Source organism: Pollachius pollachius (genome assembly GCF_949987615.1).
Source record: "Pollachius pollachius genome assembly, chromosome: 15".
NCBI lineage: Eukaryota > Metazoa > Chordata > Actinopteri > Gadiformes > Gadidae > Pollachius > Pollachius pollachius.
The window spans coordinates 14,882,681-14,900,817 of record NC_136948.1 but is presented as its reverse complement, the minus strand read 5'-3'; the positions used below and the strand labels follow the sequence as shown (position 1 = coordinate 14,900,817).

The following is an 18,137-nucleotide window of genomic DNA, read 5'->3' as shown; positions in this document are numbered from 1 at the left end:
GAATGCTACGAACGTCACGAGCAGGCTTGTGGAACAACGTTCAAAGAACAAAATATATAGCACTCTTGCCTCCCCTTTTACAAGAATATAATACAGCACATTGGACATTCGAGTCCCAAGATAAACTAGGGGACTATTGGGTCAGAGTTCTGCATGTCTCTAGGCTAAATACACTGAAAGGTTCCAGCTTATGTGTCAGTGACTATATTAGGACCATTTCATATGTATACAACCTATTAAACTTAATATTGTAAAAGGTCCTTTATGAGGACTGAATTCCTTTAACGCTAGGGGTAAATTATGTCAGGTTTGTCAAAATCCCCTAAACAGTGAGATACACCATCTTGTGAAAACATTTTTCAAGGCACAGGACAAAAATGGGACTAAAATACATAAACTTGAAGTCGCCACAATTTTGATGACTTAAATTAATTTAATGCAAAAGGACGCGTTAATTATACATGTACTAAACCATTTTTACACTCTACCCAACCTCTAAGGATTAAAGCAAGGTTTTATCGCAGATTATGAAAAAAAAATAACGTGTACAAAAAACAGGAAATACAAAAAAACGTCATCAACTTTCATGTTCATGAATGTACTCAATAGTTAACCTAAAAAAAACCTAAACCTTACAAGGACGCAAGGGTCATACCTTTTAAAAAGTATAGTCCTCCATCCATTCATTTCCAGTTTGGCACTGAAAATACGTATGGTTAGGAGGGGGCCAATGAAACCCAACCACTATTTCCAAATTCCTTCTGTACACTTGACCCCGGTCTCCCAGGGGCCGTCTCAGGGCGTCTTGGACTCTTCTTTCGGCCTGTAGAAGAAGGAAGACCACGGAAAGGGTTAGCCCCCCCACTGGCCCCTCCCGCCACCAGACAGGCAATGTGAGTGCTTGTGTGCGCTCGCTCACTTTGACGTGTCCATTTTCTCCTCTTCGGGCTGCTTCTCTTCTTCCTTCACTTCTGTAACGGACACATTCATATAATTTAATTCAAAAAAAGAGAAAGTAAATTAGACTGGGACGGGGTGCATCAAGAGCTGACATCCTCCAATTTTAACCGACAGATAATACACAGTAAACCTTAACGTCGTCAACCAAAAAACAAAAGCAGAAAGAAGCACACCTTTCTTTTCCTTCTCCTCGCCCTCCTTCTCGCCCTCCGTCTTTGTGCGCTTGGCCTTCTTGAAGCTGGCCGCGTTCCGCCGGCCTCCCTCGCCTTCGTCTTCCGAGTCTGAGAACTCCTCCTCGCATGCTATCCGCTTGTCATGGGCCCGAACTGTGAAAAAAGAGAAACGATCATAAGAGCTCGGTCAAGGGCTGCATGGGGAGCAGACGAGGAGCAGGAACGACGAGACGCCGTGTGGCGTTTGATGGGCAGGGGCGGCGGCGGAGGGTCTCACTGGAGATGCGCTTGTTGGGGTCGTCTTCCTCCTCGTCGCCGCTGTCCTCCTGCACGGCGTCCTCCGGGATGGCCTGCATCTGCACGCCGGGCGCGTGGGGCAGCATGCGCAGGTTCTCAAACAGACGCTGCCTGTGGGACGCAGGACACTGTTTGCACTCTACACACACACACACACACACAGACCTTTTGGTAGCAGGGAGTCATACCATCTACCAGCCTGCAGCTGTGTACACACACACAAACACAGCCTCAACCCACCATTATACACGGTGTCATTAAGGCCATTACGAACAATGCAACCACGCTTTGAAATACCCTATGAGGACCGTCATGGCAGACTACAGTAGACGACTCACTTGATCTTCTCCAGGTAGTCGTTGGTGTTCTGGTTGGTCATGTTGGACGGGCTGATGTGCAGCTTGAAGTCCGGCCCGAAGTACTCAAAGTAGTCGTTGTACGGCAGCTCTGTTGGGCCAGGCACGTCGTCGCTTTAGTGAACGGTCAGTGACGCAACATAGCCAGGGTGTGGAGCAAGGAGGGGAAAATGTAGGGCGCTTCCCACTGACCGTTGGGGATGGGGCTGTCCAGGGCCACGGCCGTCTCGTAGGTCCAGCAGCGGGCCACGTTGCGGATGGTGTAGCCCCCGCCGCCCAGCATCAGCAGGGGCAGGTTGAAGCTCTTCATGTACTCCACACACTTGGCATGGCCTGTGTTCATAACGAATACAATGCAAATGATTATTGCTACATAAAAAGGTTGACACTACCGGGGTCCATTGTCAGTCCGCATCAGCAACACAATTATAAAATTTTACAATCCATGTCTGTGTGCATCTTGAGTCAAATTACTATATTTGCGACCGTTGACAAAAGCCCGTCCCATCCCAAGCACAAGTGACGTGAAGGTACCTTTGATGGTGAGGTTAAAGCAGCCAAGCCGATCTCCAGACAAGGAATCTGCTCCACACTGGAGCACCACAGCAGAAGGTTGGTACATCTCCATCACCTTGGCCATGATCTACACCAGCATCACAAAGTCAGTTAAATATTGAAGAAAACATGTCACCCATAAGAAGACTAATACACATCGGGTTTTGGTGGACAACCCATAGACCCACAAGCACTGCTTTACTCACCGGCTTAAAGATGGCTTCGTACGATTCGTCGTCGATCCCGTCCCGCAGTGGGTAATTCACTGCATAATATTTTCCCTTCCCTGCACCAATGTCCTGAATTTTAAAAATAAACCATATACAAACAAATATAACAAGATGACCAATGACACACACACACACACACACACACACAGTCACTACGCTGACCAGAGGTGCATTTGTAATGTGTTGGTGAACCTTACCCTCAAGTCTCCGGTGCCAGGGAAGTACTCTCCGTACTTGTGGAAGGACACGGTCATGACGCGGTCCGTGGTGTAGAAGGCCTCCTCCACGCCGTCTCCGTGGTGGATATCAATGTCGATGTAGAGAACCCTCTGGTGGTATCTGGGGAAAAGAGACGCCGCCATTTACCCACTGATTCACTGACACCATGCCCATAGAGGCTACCTGTTGCCAACTTATTTCTCACTCTCCCTTCTGTAGACATTAGAAATTTGACAGCATAAGATTGTAGCTTTTTTTATTATTAGGTTTATTAAAGAACCATTTAACTAACTGGCTTCCCTCCATACGGCAAAGTGGAATGTTAGATATAGTCTCCATGCTGCACACTCACTTCATTGAATAACAAACATGCCACTGATTTGCTGTGGCATGGCTCTAGCATTAGCAATACTCACTTCAGTAACTCGAGGATTGCCAGGACAATGTCGTTGACGTAGCAGAAACCCGAGGCTTCGGACTTCTTGGCGTGATGCAAGCCCCCAGCCCAGTTGATGGCTATGTCAGTCTGCTGCTTGTTCAGCTTCACAGCACCCGCTGGAATGGTCCGATAATTAGCAAATTGCTTATGGATGCACTCAACGAGAAAGAATTACGTGATTATGTGATACAGCGGAGGAGCAGACATAGGAACCCTTACCAACAGAGCCTCCCGTGGACAGCTGGCAGAACTCAAACAGGCCGTCAAACACTGGACAGTCCTCTCCCACATTAACTGTGGACCAACAGTAAAGCATAGTACTTAGAACAATGACAAAGGCTGGACTAGGTTTTTACTAGGAAATTACAAAATTATATTATTTAAGTGAAGCTATGAAAAGAAATAGGAGGGCTAAACTTACATCTCTGCATCTGTTTGCTGTACTCAGACATGTTGTCTGGCCGAATGGATCGTAAAAACTTAATGTAGTCATCGCTGTGATACTTGGTCATCTCCTCACCATTGGCTTTGTGAGGACGCTGAAAAACACACACCAAATTAGATTCAAAATGACCATCAACTGCTTTCAAAATGTTTTCTCACTCATATAGGGGAATGGTTTACATAACTTACGTATATCTCCATCTTTCTGTAGAGGCCATAGTTCAGCAACAGGTTGTGGGTCATGCGGATGCGGTGGGGCTTCATTGGATGTCCCTGGCCATAGTAGTAATTCCCGACATCACCTGGAATGGGGGAAATACGGCACATATTCAATGCAATCACCAAAAGAAAATCATTTTGACAAAATCCAAATCAACAACCAAATGATTGATGCACTCATCATGCAGCATTAAGAGTTTCCCTCAAATAACTACAATCGTGATACCAACTACGGCAGATTACGCATGTAATTAGGCATTGCAAAACTAAGCGGATGGGCTGATATCACAGAAATAGGGTTGTTCATCACGACAATATAACGTCCGAAAACCGAATACTGGAATATGCATTCAATGAACACTGTTGAGCTACGTAACCAGCAGTTATAAGAACGAGGGGTAGTGACCATTGCAATTATAGGTGATGATCAAGTCGCATCCTTTGTTAGCTCGTTTGCTAGTTAATACTTAAATGAACAACTCAATTAGGCCACGCTAATTAACGATTAACCAGCCAAGCGGAAAATGAAGTAAGCGTATACATTGCGTTACGTTCCCTAAAAAAGGATAATGGCTTCAATGTGCAACATTTTGTTAAGTCTTGCGGATGTCTGGCTGGAGAAAGCTTTCGAGTCTGGCTAGCTGTTAGCTGGTCGGCTATGGCTAGTAGCAGTACACACATTTCACAGGATATTATTTAATCGGCACGCCAGATGCCATTGATAAGAGCGTGCACCGGCTAAATTCTCAACAAAATAAACACTCACCATCATAATAGTAGCAAACTTTTTTCTTGGAGCTTGAACTCAGCGCCATTTTAGTATTTTTGATGGCTTTGCAAACCGTGTGGGCAAAAAAAAGCCTTGTAAAAGCGCTAGAGATGATAGTTTGTTGCACGTCGTAAGAGCCAATCATAGGTCGAGCCTGGTGATAGGGGGCGTTGACGTCTATATCCCGCCACAACCAGGTTTAACTGTGTGAACCAGCCCCACACAGGAACAGCAAGCACCAAACCAAACACAGTCTCATTTTCTTGCGCAAAACATCTTGAATTACATCCAAGATCCATGGATGATCTTTATTCATTGATCATTGCACAATGTAAGAACCTGAAGTAATTGTATTGGTATTATTAAGTGAAAAGTATTATAAGTGAAAAGCACATTAAGAAATATATTTACATTTTTTAATTCTGCAGAGCTTGCCCAAATAAATAAGGCAAGGGATCGGTCTCTGGATGTTACATTTCATATGCAAGAAGAGGCCCATGTTGTAGAAGCTATCACAACAACGTTGTTTCCCATTACATTTAGTCCTTTTAATCTTTGGTCTGTCTTCTCTGTTCTTCAGAATGGCTGGTCATGATACTGCTGCTCTGTGGCTGTGAAGAAGTCTTCCGTAACACTCCTCAGGTACTCAAAGGTAGGGCGGTTCTCGGGTTCCTCACTCCAGCACATTAACATGATGTTGTAGAGCCCTTCTGGGCAGTTCTCCGGCCGTGGCATTCTGTAGCCCTGATCCAAATGCTGGATAACTTCCGGGTTACTCATCCCTGGAAGGAGAGGATATGGAGTGGGATATTAGGCAATACCGTATCATCTCAGATTAGGGATGTTTGAATAGTGTTGACTAGTGAATCAGTGTTTTATACCGTTAGGTAGGTAGTTGTTTAGATATGTTAGTTGTTAGTTTGTGATTTGAATTGGAAACATTTGGCGAGGATGTTAGTGCAAATGTTACTGTATATTAAGTAGACCTAGGTGTTGCATGAAGAATGATAATCATGTAGGTAAACAAAGGGTAGCGCTTTACCAGGGTAAGGTAATCGCCCATACGTCACTATTTCTGTTAGGAGGATTCCAAACGACCACACATCAGACTTGATGGAGAACGTGCCAAAGTTGATGGCTTCTGGGGAAGTCCACTTGATGGGGAACTTTGCACCTAGGGAGAGAAGGAAACACTTGGTGGCGCCAGAGACTCTTTTTCTAAATGTCTCGAGTGTCCACTGTGAACATTTTTCACTTCACAAATGATAAACAGTGTTTTTCTGTGAACATGCATGTGAACACAAATGTTATCATCATCCGCAATCTAAATATATTTCACTAGGAAAGGTCAGGTAAGTCGTAAGGTCTGAAGGGAAAGATGTGGAAGTAGATGCAGAGAACTTGTTACCCTCTCTGGCCGTGTACTCGTTGTCCTTGATAAGTCTTGCCAGTCCAAAGTCAGCAATCTTACAGATGTGTTGGTGGGACACCAGGATGTTGGCAGCTCGTAGATCTCGATGAATGTAATTCCTCTGCTCAATAAAAGCCATGCCTTCTGCCACCTGCAGGGGATACTACAGGGTTAGCACAGTGCACTGCTGTGTGTGTGTGTGTGTGTGTGTGTGTGTGTGTGTGTGTGTGTGTGTGTGTGTGTGTGTGTGTGTGTGTGTGTGTGTGTGTTAGGGGATGTGGGTGCGCCCAAATCATGCATCTGTTGGTGTTTGTGTTGAGGTGTTTGTCTGCTCTAGCCATCATAATATAGGTATTGTGTTTAATGTTACAGATAAGGTGCATGCAAATGTACCTAGATTGGCATCTACTGTATGTGCAGGATGTACAATAACTAGTGAAAGTGACAGGCAGAGAACAGGGAGATTCCTGCAGAAAGGGAGTTCCACTTCCACACGTTAGCCCTCAGCAGCACTGCCATCGCACTCCACCCAGGTTAGACAGCCGTTCCTACTAAAGGTCAGTGTTCTTTCCGGATTAGACTCAAATCTTTCACCTTACAACGTTCCCCAGACTGGCCTGGAATTCCAATGAATATGACGGCACTTTTGAAGTCATTTTAGGGCTTGCATGATGAAAGTATCATTGGCATGTAAAAACAACCCACATTCACGTTTGTTCACAGTTTGAGCGATGGAAATCTGGCATTTATGTGTCATACTTCGTATGTATGGGTGTCTATGTGTGCATGTGTGATTACTCCGCATGGACATGGCTGGGTAAATGGAGCTCCTTTCAGATGTGAAGATCTACCATGTAGGTGACATAAGCCCCCCTGGCCCTTGGCAGAGAACTGAGATGTCCATGTTTGTTTAGCATAAATATGAACCCTCCTCATAACATGAAACCACATGAACGCTGCTGGGCTTTACCCTTCATGTGGTGCCCTAACTTTTATACCATATCACACTATTACGATATACTTTTAATTTACATTCCACTTTATAAACTTTGTTACCTAAATATCATAATAATGGATACTCTAGCTCATAGTTGCATATAATTTTGACTTTTGACTGGCTCTGCACATAATGAGAATTTGGATTTAGTTTATAATTGGATTTAGTTTTTGATTTCATGTGTATTATTTCTCTTACAGGCTTTTTAGTACATTTATCTTTATATATATATATTTGTATAGGTTGTTATTTTTTTCATTCATATTTTATCTTTCTACAATATTATGCTAGTTGCATAAACTTCTGCTTATATTAATATGTAGTTGCCTGTAAAAGGTCGTTTATGTGCCCAGTCTGACTTGGTTGTTCTTCGCATCTGAAATTGACCTATGAAATGTTTCTTGTGTTAACTTTCCACTGTGACTAATATTTGTTTGTGTTTGTATATACGTGTGGTTGTGTGTGTGTCTGTGTGTGTGTGTGTGTGTGTTTTTTTGCATGCGTGTGGATTCATGCAGGCGTGTGGGTTGATTTCACACCTCATCCACTACCAGCACACATTTCTACCCAAAACTGTAAGGTGTCTTCAAACATAAGCCCTTCCTGGTGTACGGTTATATCTGGTTACACACAACTCAACTTCTGGATCGTGGCCCTTGAAGTGTAGAACACAATTAGTCTCAGTGCTAGACTATTTATATCAGATAGATGTAGGGTTTGATTGTTTGCTGTCCTAAGTGATTAAACCAAGGGTTCTTTATCCCCTGAGGTAGTAGTTTGTGACACACTATTAATGTCTAGACTTGTATTGTTGATAGCCATAGCCACACACACACATACACACACTCTGTTCTTTTGTTGCTGAGATTATAGCCGTGCATGTTTCATTACCAAAGGTTTCCTGATCACGCTGTGATAATAGGAAGTGAGAGAGTAAATAGAATAGAATAGAGTAAAGTATAATAGAATAGAATAGAGGAAATAGACTGTTTGCTGCTAGGCCCTAAAGGACAGGTGGTACAGAGAAAGAGGTTCACTTGCCTGAGAGGACATGTCTATCAGGGTGCTCAAAGTCAAATTGGTTCCTTCTGTCGTTTTGAGAAAATCCACGAGACTACCTGTAAAGCAAGAGTTAATACAATTATTTAACTTAACCCAAATGATTAAGTGTTCCTATCAAATGGGCGTAGCTGGTCTAGTAGCAGCTGACAGATAACGTGGTTCATTCAAACGCACATACACTGATAGACGGTCCATTTAAGACCATCCATCACCCACACACAAAGTTCAAAGTAAAATGTACTGAGTTAGATATGACCCACCAACCCAGCCTACGACTGCATTGGTTCTGCTCTGTATTCAATGTAACCTACGCAATCGATTGAGATATGGGATGGGGGAATTCCCATGGGGGGGATTGTATAGTGTTCCCTGTGGTCAATGCTGAGATGCTGTATCTGACATCCCATTATGTCTTGCTTTAAATCCTACGGCAGGGAGCACTCAGAGTGGAACCATACCACAAATCTAAAGGTGAGAATCAAGCTAACTAAGGTGTTTTTTTCTTTGTCCTAATATATTTATAATACATAATTATTATAGTAATATATTTATAGGTGCTGGTGGAACAAGGCTTATGAAACAACAATGTAGAGGGAGTAAAAATAACTCATCACATGGGTTATCTTAAAAGCGTACATTGTTTGGATCATTTTTGTCTTTACAACCACAGGACAGAAATAGGTGGCGGTGGACCAGAATAGCTATTTAAACCTGATAACTGAATGATGGCAGGAAGTGCAGTGAGCATTACTCAGGCCGCTGCGTGTGCTTTTGACAGCTGTTGGCCATTGGCCACTGTTCGTCTTTTCGGGGTTTGATCGGGACGCTTGAGACAGACCAATACTTCAAGGGGCACTCACAGTCTGCCAAGTCAGGTCAGAGGAAATACCCTGAGCGAGGACCGTGGACACAACCAGGAAAGAGGAAGAGGAGGACTGTGTCTGTAGCTCAAGTCCGGATTGGGTCTGTCCTTTGAAGTCCGAAAGCCTAGAGGAGCCGCCTTTATAAAGGTCACCGATTGAAACGTGGCTGCTTCCCCTCGCCTGTTGTTTTCCACCTTACAATGATAATAATAATAATAAATGAAAAAACAGAACAAATTGATAGGATGGAGATGGCAAACCCATCCTCTCTCCTGAGTACAGAGACGACAATTGTGTCCTTTGCACACACGTGGTTGGCGGACAAAGGCTCAACACTACTGGTGCTTTACAGGCCTCTCATAGAAGAGCATACAAAGCCACTCCATTCAGCTACATAGAGCGAGGCTGTTGTTGCGCCAGAGACAACAGAACTCCTATGCACTTCCTTATTGTTCCCATTGGTGTAAAGGACTGGGAAAGATGGCTAGCCCTTTGACGGCTGACAGGAAATGTACACATGATGGCTTTTGGTTTTGATGAACACCTTTTTCTTCGCGCTTGCAGGCTGACATTTGTAAGGCATTTCCTGGTATTTGTGTCTTTGAAATGTGAGAAAGAGAAGAAAACCTGTGGCAAAGGTCTCGAGCGCGGTATGGTGAGAGATAATATGGGTGTTTGTGCGTGTGTGTACAGGAGTGTTGGTGAGTGTGTGTGTGTGTGCGTGCTCATGGTGTGAGTCATCGCTGTGTGTTCCTCTGCGTATCGGCGTTGCCCTAGTCGGAGTGTTGGTGACTGCGTGTGTCTGCGTGCCGTTCTCCCTCGGCGGGTACAGTGTTTTGAAGAGAGCGCTGCAGACTCTAGATGGTAGCCATGTGTCATCAGAGGTCAACTGGCCCCGGCTTTGAACAATGGGCCTGTGAATCACCCTCTCCTACTTTAACAGCCTCTCCCCAGAAGCCCCAGTGCGGACGGTCTTCCCGCCGTCCGTGGGTTCACGGTGCTGCAGTGGGCCGCCAGAGCAGCAGAAAATAGCCCCATAGATGGTTGGTGTCTCTCTCTCTCTCTCTCTCTCTCTCTCTCTCTCTTATAAATATGTAGCATTATAAATAATATATACCATTCGTTTCTCACAATAAATAAAATAAACTGTAAGGTAAACAGAAAATCCCCCGGTGAGTATTGCGAAAGAGTTCATCTAAGTAATGGCCATGACTCATGGATAGAGAAGTGACATGCACGCAATGCAGGTTACCTCCTTGTCCTGGTGTTTGAACATGTGCTCCAGCCCCCAAATCACACATAATAGGACAGCATGTTTGATCCTGAAGACCATGACAATGTACTGACTGTAAAAACACTTTTCCAAACTCTTCCCAGCTCCAGGCACGGAGCTCGATGACTCTGAAGTCTGTGGTGTGCTGTGTAAGAAGGCAGGGATTTAAATCATTGAGGTAAAACAGGCTCAGGCCTGCTCTCTATGGCTGACTGAATTGACAGAAGGTGGTGGAATTATATACTTTTTCTATCAATTTTGCAATTTGCACCACATAAATACCTCTTCAGGGCATGTTTTTTGTGCAATTAATAAATCCTTATTGCATATTCGTCCAAATTGTACTACGTAAGAGGCGATGTCATGAATAAACAGAAGGAAGCGTGGAAGAGTGAAACACACTTCCGCTCTTCGTCGATGTCTTGTGTCATTATCTGAACGTCCAAACAGGGCCACCCACCGTTCTCCATGAACTCGGTCACAATGTAGATGGGCTCCTTGGTCACCACGGCAAACAGGCGCACCAGCCGAGGGTGCTGCAGGGTCTTCATCATGTTGGCCTCGGCGAGGAAGTCCTCCACAGACATGGTGCCGATCTTCAGGTTCTTGATGGCCACCTTCCGCTCATTGTTGTAGATGCCTGAGGGAATCACGTAAACACTGGTTTCGCTATCAGCGTGCCATCGAATCGGAAAGAAGGATCTTTACCACCAGAGGAATGAACGCACACCAAAGCTGTACCCTGTGGTTCCACTGGTGCGATAGGTAGGCGTTCAATAGCTATATTTTATCTTTACTTAGAGTGTTAGGAAGGCGGCGGCGGGGGGGTGTCATGTCTAAGGCAGTAGCGCAAGCAGAAGGGTTATGTCATGGTTATGTCATTAATAGCTAATATAATCGCATCGCTGCTATGTGATTACATTGTAGCGTTTGTGGATTTAACGCCTCATCAGCCAAATTTACCGTCGGCAATAAAGCTTTAAACAAAAACTGAGAAGCTTTTTAAATTCTGCATGCACGAGTAAACATGACGTGGTAATCGTGGGGGTGTGACTGTTGAGAAACCAAATGCCCATATCCCATGTGGATGAGGAAGTTTTAAATAGAGAGTGACTGGAAAATAACCAGAGCTATTTAAGGCTCTGATACAACGGGATGTTTTGAGTGCGGTATTGTGCTTCCAAACGGGGCTGGAAATAAAGAAGGAAAGCCATCCCACTAATTGTAGTAAAGTATTGGGGCAAGGATCATATCAACTTATCCTCCCTTTCACCCAAAGCTTTCAGCAAGCTTTCTTAATGATTACATTCCACAGTCACAATGTAGAGTAAAGCAAGCATTTTTTGAACGCAACACCCACATGGCTCCGTTTGAAAAGGAGTCCCAGGTGTTTAAAGCGTTGTTGCGTATCAGTGCTTATAGCCCAAAATCTATCCCGACCCTCAAGGCTACACCGGCTCCGACAAGTCCTTGTGAAGCAGGCTTTGCTTGGGGAACGCCACGTATGACGCGGAGCAGCAAGGGCTAAAGCTGCTCTGGCTGACACACAAAGAGCCAGGCCCAGAGCCTGATTGAGCAACCGCCTCTCATATTATCTGGGGCTTTGGAAGAAACAGGCATATTACTAATGGGTATTTCCAATCAGCCAAGGCCACACACCAAGGAGGTTTTGATTTTGATTATGAGGCAGAAGGTGTTGACAACCACATTTCCCATGTGACTTCATCCCTCCCTCCAGACGAAAACCAACCTTTATCAGTATGACTTTATTTTCAAGGGTAGCGTATCCTTCCACACTTCCAGGTACCCTCCCCCCCCCCCTTCTCCTTGAGGCCCCTGACTCACCCATCCACACTTCTCCGAACTGGCCGGCGCCCAGCTTGCGCTCCAGTTTCAGTGTGTCGCGGGAGATCTCCCACTCGTCCTGCCACCAGGGCCTCTCGGGAGCCCTGGACTGGCACGCCTTCAGCAGCCTCGTGCACAGGCCGCTTGCGTCGCCTGTATCGCAGAGGACAAACCAGGCCTGGCGTCAGTCACTCCGATGTCAATGATCCCATTGGGTGTGTGTTAGCGTGCACAACCCTCAGTGTGGACCCCTTCTACCCTCGTACGTTTGTGGTGCTTGACCAGCTCCCTGACGGTGCTGAAGGAGATCTTGGCCGTGATGTAAAAGCCACCGTCGTCCATGTTGCGTATCCTGTAGTGCTTGACCACGTCCCCTTCGTCCTGGTCCAAGTCCCTCACAGAGAGGGTGTATGAACCTATGGGACCACGAGCACACACTGGTGAGATCATGCAGCCTTACCTCAAAGTACACGTCTACTAAATGACTAAGTCATACAGTAACCTAGACATAGACTTGCCTGTCCAGGGTTGAGGCGTGTTTGTGTGTGTGTGTGTGTGTGTGTGTGTGTGTGTTTGTGTGGGTGTGGGTGTGTGTGCTCATGGTGTGTGTCATGGCTGTGTGTTCCTCTGCGTATCGGCGTTGCCCTAGTCGGCCTGCGTGTGTCTGCGTGCCGTTCTCCCTCGGCGGGTACGGTGTTTTGAAGAGAGCGTGATCAACCAAGGTATGATGTTGAGGAAATTGCGTCTCTTGAGAGATGTATATATATCAGGTTTTATTTATGATCACATTTTCGGGAGCAGTGAATCTCAGGAAAAAGATGAGAAACAAACCTGGAGTGGTCTCACTCTCTCTGACCAGGAAGGAGCCCTGCATGTTTCCTGGAGCATGCAGCATTCTGATGGCATCGTTTCTGGAAAGGCTTGCGAAGAACCACCTGTCGCCAAAATAGAAAAATGATTCTCATTGCTCTGCTCCTAGGCTAACCACATCCGTTCCCCTCAGTGTGTGTCTATGCGTCACTAGCGTGCATCGTGTGATAAGGGGTGTTGTGGTTTTTGTACAGCGTGTGGAATGGCGTGCAGATTTCCTGTATCACATACGGCTCTGCCTCCATTGTGTTGTTGGCGGCCACGAAGTTGAATGGGATGAAGCCCCTCTGGCCTGTGATAAGAGACTCTGCCATGTACCACTCTGGATCCTCCCTGGTAACCAACACAAGACAGTAACAAGAGCATGTGGTGATGCACACACGGGATGCCACATTATACTTGGACACAAATCCCCTTAGTCTCTGGGCAGAAAACGTCACGACAAATAGCAGGCTCATGTGAATTTCTTTGTCTGCGGTGAGCATTCCGGGTGCATGAGATGCAGGGTGCACACGATAGACCGATTCTGCAGAACAGACCAGATCCATTTTCTGTAAAGCTATTTCTGTCTGTCTATAGTTTGTTTTGTTTATGAATGACAATGGTTTGCGGTGGAAAGGTGGATTATTGATCACAAGGGAAATTCGACAATGTATTCATTTGCCTACTTGTTAATGATCTTGAGGTGGTCTCCCTTTTCAAAAGCCAGCTCATCTTTGTTATTGGGTGAATATTTGTATATCGCCAGGACAACGTTATCTGCAAAATAAATAGATCAATAAATAGGCTGTCATAAGACAATGGATTCAACTTCCACAGAATAGAATCATTAACGATCAGTAATCGAGTGCTCTCACACACACACACACACTCACTGACACACATATTCACAAATACACGTGTATATATATATATATATATATATTTTATTTAGTATAAGCTACACATGAACCTCCTAAGATGACGCAATTTGATTGGTGTGCTATCTCCGGATAAGGGGCAATATCCCATGATTGAAATCTTAAACTTGTGATATTGTTTTCATCGCAAAATGTCCTGTTTGATTGCTAATAAAAATAAATAAATCCCGGCAAAAAGTGTTATCTTGTCTATATTTGGATTTTTCACCTGTAGTATATACTAATTACCATTATATACTATATACCAATTATTCACCTCAGGCTCCGTGAATTGTGGGGAATATTCCCCACTATTCCCCACTATCCACTTCGCCTTCGGCGAATAATAGTTAAATATGTATATGTTTCTGTGTTGAGTATATATATACCCAACACAGAAACATAAAAAATAAACTAAAGTATTGTATGAAAGTATTGTTTGCTCACTGTAAAGGGAGGAAAACACAGAAGTAAGTTGTGAAGACAGAGCTGACAATGCATGTAATGTAATACTCTCAGCGTTTATTGTCAGGAGAAAGAGCGAAGAAGAAAAGGCAGGAATAAGATTATTTTCACTTCATGACTGACGCGGTTATAAACAGGTGTATGGAAAGTATAGAGGGTGTCGGCTGTCAGGTTGAGGTTTTGTTTTCAACCAAAGAAATATAGGGAGCTCCTCTGTGTTCTTGGCTGATGTAAGGACACAAACACATACACACGCACGCACACACACACACACACACACACACACACACACACACACACACACACACACACACACACATGCGTGCGCACACAAGCATACGCACACACACAGTGTATCACATTACCTGGTAAAGGTGAGGTGGGAGGAGTACAATTTGATGGGTTTGGAATCAGCTCATCCGTGTACTGGTAGAGAGAATCAGGGTGATATGAGGTGATGCAGAAAGAGAAAATTTAAAGTGGATGATTATTTTCATCTTCTGTGTTTTTGGTTGTTGAGGTTGTTTGGTTTTGTTCATAAACATCAGGGCTCCCACTCATGTGGTGCACACATGTTGCTTTCCTCTTTTGCTAGCAGAATACAATATCAATCAACAAATCCTCAAGGGAATAGATGCCCTCCTAATTAATTAAAGGAACAAAAGGCAGCTTCCTGTACTGTAATGTTATCGCAATGTCGTCAAAATCAAAACGGAAACAAAACGCTCAGGCACCACTGAACAGGTAGTGTGTTCGGGTCCGTAGTTTGTTATGATCCATGTTTATAAGAACATATTACAATCATTCCAAGGTTACTTACCAAGTCCTATGACATCAACATTATGACTGATAACACAATGTATATATGGCCTCAATGAACATGAAGGGTATATCAATTCAGTTCATTAACCATCTAATTCAAATAAACAGCACGCACACCCCTAACTAGACCATTGCAAACTAATTTGATCGCATCAATGCATATTTGAGCTAGTCCAGTGTGAATATGTAAAGACTATCAAAGGAAATAAAAAGACAAAACCATAACATACAGACACACATGCAGAGGCACAAACACTTGAACTCACTGGGTTGCCCGACCGGGGACGCCCTGGACAGGTGCAGTGTTCGCAGAATTCATCATCCAAGTGCTCTTCCCATTCTTCGTCGCAAGAATTACCTGAACTGCAGCTACATCCCATCTTTTAAACTGGGAAGTTTTAGGAAGTGGTTACAGACAAAACAACACTATGACCATCAAACACACACATTTACATCCATAAAGTATGTTCACACACGCACGTGCACACATACACACACAAATACACACACACAGACACAAACATAAACACACAAACGTTCTTTTTATGATTAATGAAGATCAAAAACAGGGTTTATTTGAATATTCACCACGATTCTGATCATCTGTTTGGATTCAGATCTTGATTTTTTACTATGTCATCCAGAGTACTGTGTAATCTTGAGTAATCTTGTGTCTAAATGTGCTGGGTACTGTGTTTTACACCGCCGTGCTGCATGAACCAGCTTTCCCCAGCCTTTCCCCGGCTCCTCGGCGGCCCACTCATGTAACAGGGTCACTGGGCTAATCACAGTGGCCGTCTGTCCCAAAGGCCCAAAAAGCCGTGAGAAAAATGCGGGAGGATTTGGCCTGTTGGTATCAACTGCCCGTTGTACCCAAAGGGACGATTCAAAGACGAAGACCCTGGGTGACCCGGCGATTTGTATCTGCAATGTGCCTTACAGCGGGCTTAGCATCATGGTAATGAAGGGCCATGGTTAAGGCTGTGCTAAACTGTTGTTTGTTACTTGCCAAAATACATGCCAAAGTATTTCACTTACAAACAAAATAAACACCTGGCTTATGGTTTAGAGCATTTGTACTTGGATTGAGGTTGTGTTGCATTAAACAATTCACTTAAATATGAATAAGACATTCGCTAAACTACCGTTGATGGTCTTAATAGCAAATCGTACGCTACTAAGATGACAAGAAATATTTTCACTTTCGATTACCAAACTTTATATTTCTATTCTGCCGAATCATGTATATATTCTGCTGGGTGATTTTGTTGATTTGAATACATTTACTGAGATCATACTGCAATCATATATTTTTGTCACTTACCTGTTGGATTAATTGATCCCTTCTGTTGTCAATGATTTCAAATTGCTTTAGCAGTCGTATAGTTATCCATGACTAAATTACATCACCAATTGTATTGTTAAACAACAAAATGTATATGCTTTGCCCAAAAATAATGATCTGATAGGGTATGGAGTGTGTCTGCCAACAGACCAAATAATTCTGATGCATGTCTTATCTTTCTGTGTGTGTGTGTATGTGTGTGTGTGTGTGTGTGTTTGTGTGTGTGTGTGTGTCTCTCTCTCTCTTTCTCTCTCTCTCTCTCTCGCTCTCTCACTCTCTTTTTCACATGTTCCCATGCACAGACACATCTACACACACACACACACACACACACACGCACACACAGAACAAGTAACTGGTTGAGGGATAGCTACCCTGTCGCTTCCTGTCGTTGAGGGTTTGCTCTGCACTCTGCTAGCAGGTGCGCACGCTGCAGCTGCATGTTAGCACTGAGAACTTAAGCATTTGCTAACAGTCAAGGGGGGCTCCTGATCCATTTGGGCCTCTTTCATTATGTGTGAAGCTATCATGAGTTATGGTACCTTCCTGTGTGTTATGCAGGTGAATTTTGGTCACCTGGTTGTTGGGTTAGAAAATAGTTACCACTTATTGAACTACTGAAGCATAATAACACTGACCAGTGGACTAAGGTTCCATTGAGTAACACCTTAACCACCACACCTCTGACCATTCGCTCATGAATACATTTTAAGGTGAAATTGTGTAGTGGTGCATGCTGTGTGTCTGCTGTCATTGTGAGCTACCAAAGGTTGTCTGTGGCGTGGTGATGGAGGCACTGTCTTAGAGGAAATGACAGGAAGCGTCCAAACCTTGCATAGAGTCGATGCAGAAATAGGTGCTTAGAAGATTGTCGCATCGCGAATAGTATTTTTATATAAAACCGCTTGAGGTAACTGAGTTTTTCCATCATCAACACTGAGAGGTAGTAGTATGTAGTATGACAGTGCATGTGATGAAATGTACTTTCTGGCTTCAACATTTGTGTATATCAACCGAATACAATATATACTGTACATATTGTATTGACAGTTTTACTTTGTTTTAGTATTGCGATTCTGCTATAATTTGAAAGATATGCTGTGTCTTTATCTGTATTTTAAACTCAATGTTTCTTCCACTTTAGAATGTATGTGGCACAATGCCTGCATTGACACACACTGCATGCATTACAGGTGTCCACAGACCTCACGCCCTCACAATGGGTCTCCCCTTTTTCCTTTATTCTACCAATGACACCAACCAACCACTGGCGGTTGGAAATCCAATTCCCCTTCACATACGGTCTGACATCTTAACATCAAGCACTTTCCAACTCCTCCACGGTTTGTCTGGTATTGCAGGTGCTGACTGCTTTCAGGTCAGGACAACAAGCTCAGTGTCAACGCGGAATGATGCGCACTGAGCATGAATGACATTTTCCTGTCAGGGGATCATGCATTATGCAAATAACCTATAGTCATGGACGTGAGATTTGCTGAAATGGATAAAGATATAGATAAGGTAATTGCTCAAATTCACATCAGACATGTCTGAAATGTCTATGAAATCAAATTTTAACTGGAAATGACTTTTATTCATAATTAATCCATCTAACCTTGTAAAC

General features: G+C 44.0%; 2 protein-coding genes across 3 annotated transcripts; both read right to left on the bottom strand.

The window, feature by feature from the left end:
- Positions 1 to 183: 183 nt before the first annotated feature.
- Positions 184 to 4,806, bottom strand: LOC307087036 (putative histone deacetylase 1-B; the record flags this gene model as incomplete). Its single annotated transcript, XM_079752439.1, has 14 exons — positions 184 to 823; positions 920 to 971; positions 1,134 to 1,286; positions 1,411 to 1,541; positions 1,769 to 1,877; positions 1,979 to 2,119; positions 2,321 to 2,429; positions 2,548 to 2,640; positions 2,769 to 2,910; positions 3,207 to 3,345; positions 3,449 to 3,523; positions 3,651 to 3,768; positions 3,863 to 3,975; positions 4,659 to 4,806. The coding sequence occupies 14 exons, from the start codon at positions 4,804 to 4,806 to the stop codon at positions 796 to 798; spliced, it is 1,551 nt and encodes a 516-aa protein (XP_079608565.1). The 3' UTR covers positions 184 to 795.
- Positions 4,807 to 4,942: 136 nt separating this feature from the next.
- Positions 4,943 to 16,732, bottom strand: lck (LCK proto-oncogene, Src family tyrosine kinase). 2 transcript variants are annotated; one of them, XM_079752656.1, is made up of 13 exons: positions 16,493 to 16,732; positions 15,435 to 15,594; positions 14,712 to 14,772; positions 13,651 to 13,741; positions 13,214 to 13,315; positions 12,944 to 13,047; positions 12,379 to 12,528; positions 12,113 to 12,265; positions 10,728 to 10,907; positions 8,111 to 8,187; positions 6,070 to 6,223; positions 5,704 to 5,835; positions 4,943 to 5,443 (listed from the first exon to the last, which is right to left on the bottom strand). In XM_079752656.1, exons 2-13 carry the CDS (start codon positions 15,546 to 15,548, stop codon positions 5,238 to 5,240), a joined length of 1,524 nt encoding a protein of 507 aa, XP_079608782.1. In that variant the 5' UTR covers positions 15,549 to 15,594; positions 16,493 to 16,732; the 3' UTR covers positions 4,943 to 5,237. The 2 variants fall into 2 exon arrangements, with proteins under 2 accessions (XP_079608782.1, XP_079608781.1); XM_079752655.1 differs by having other exon boundaries at positions 15,435 to 15,556.
- Positions 16,733 to 18,137: the final 1,405 nt, after the last annotated feature.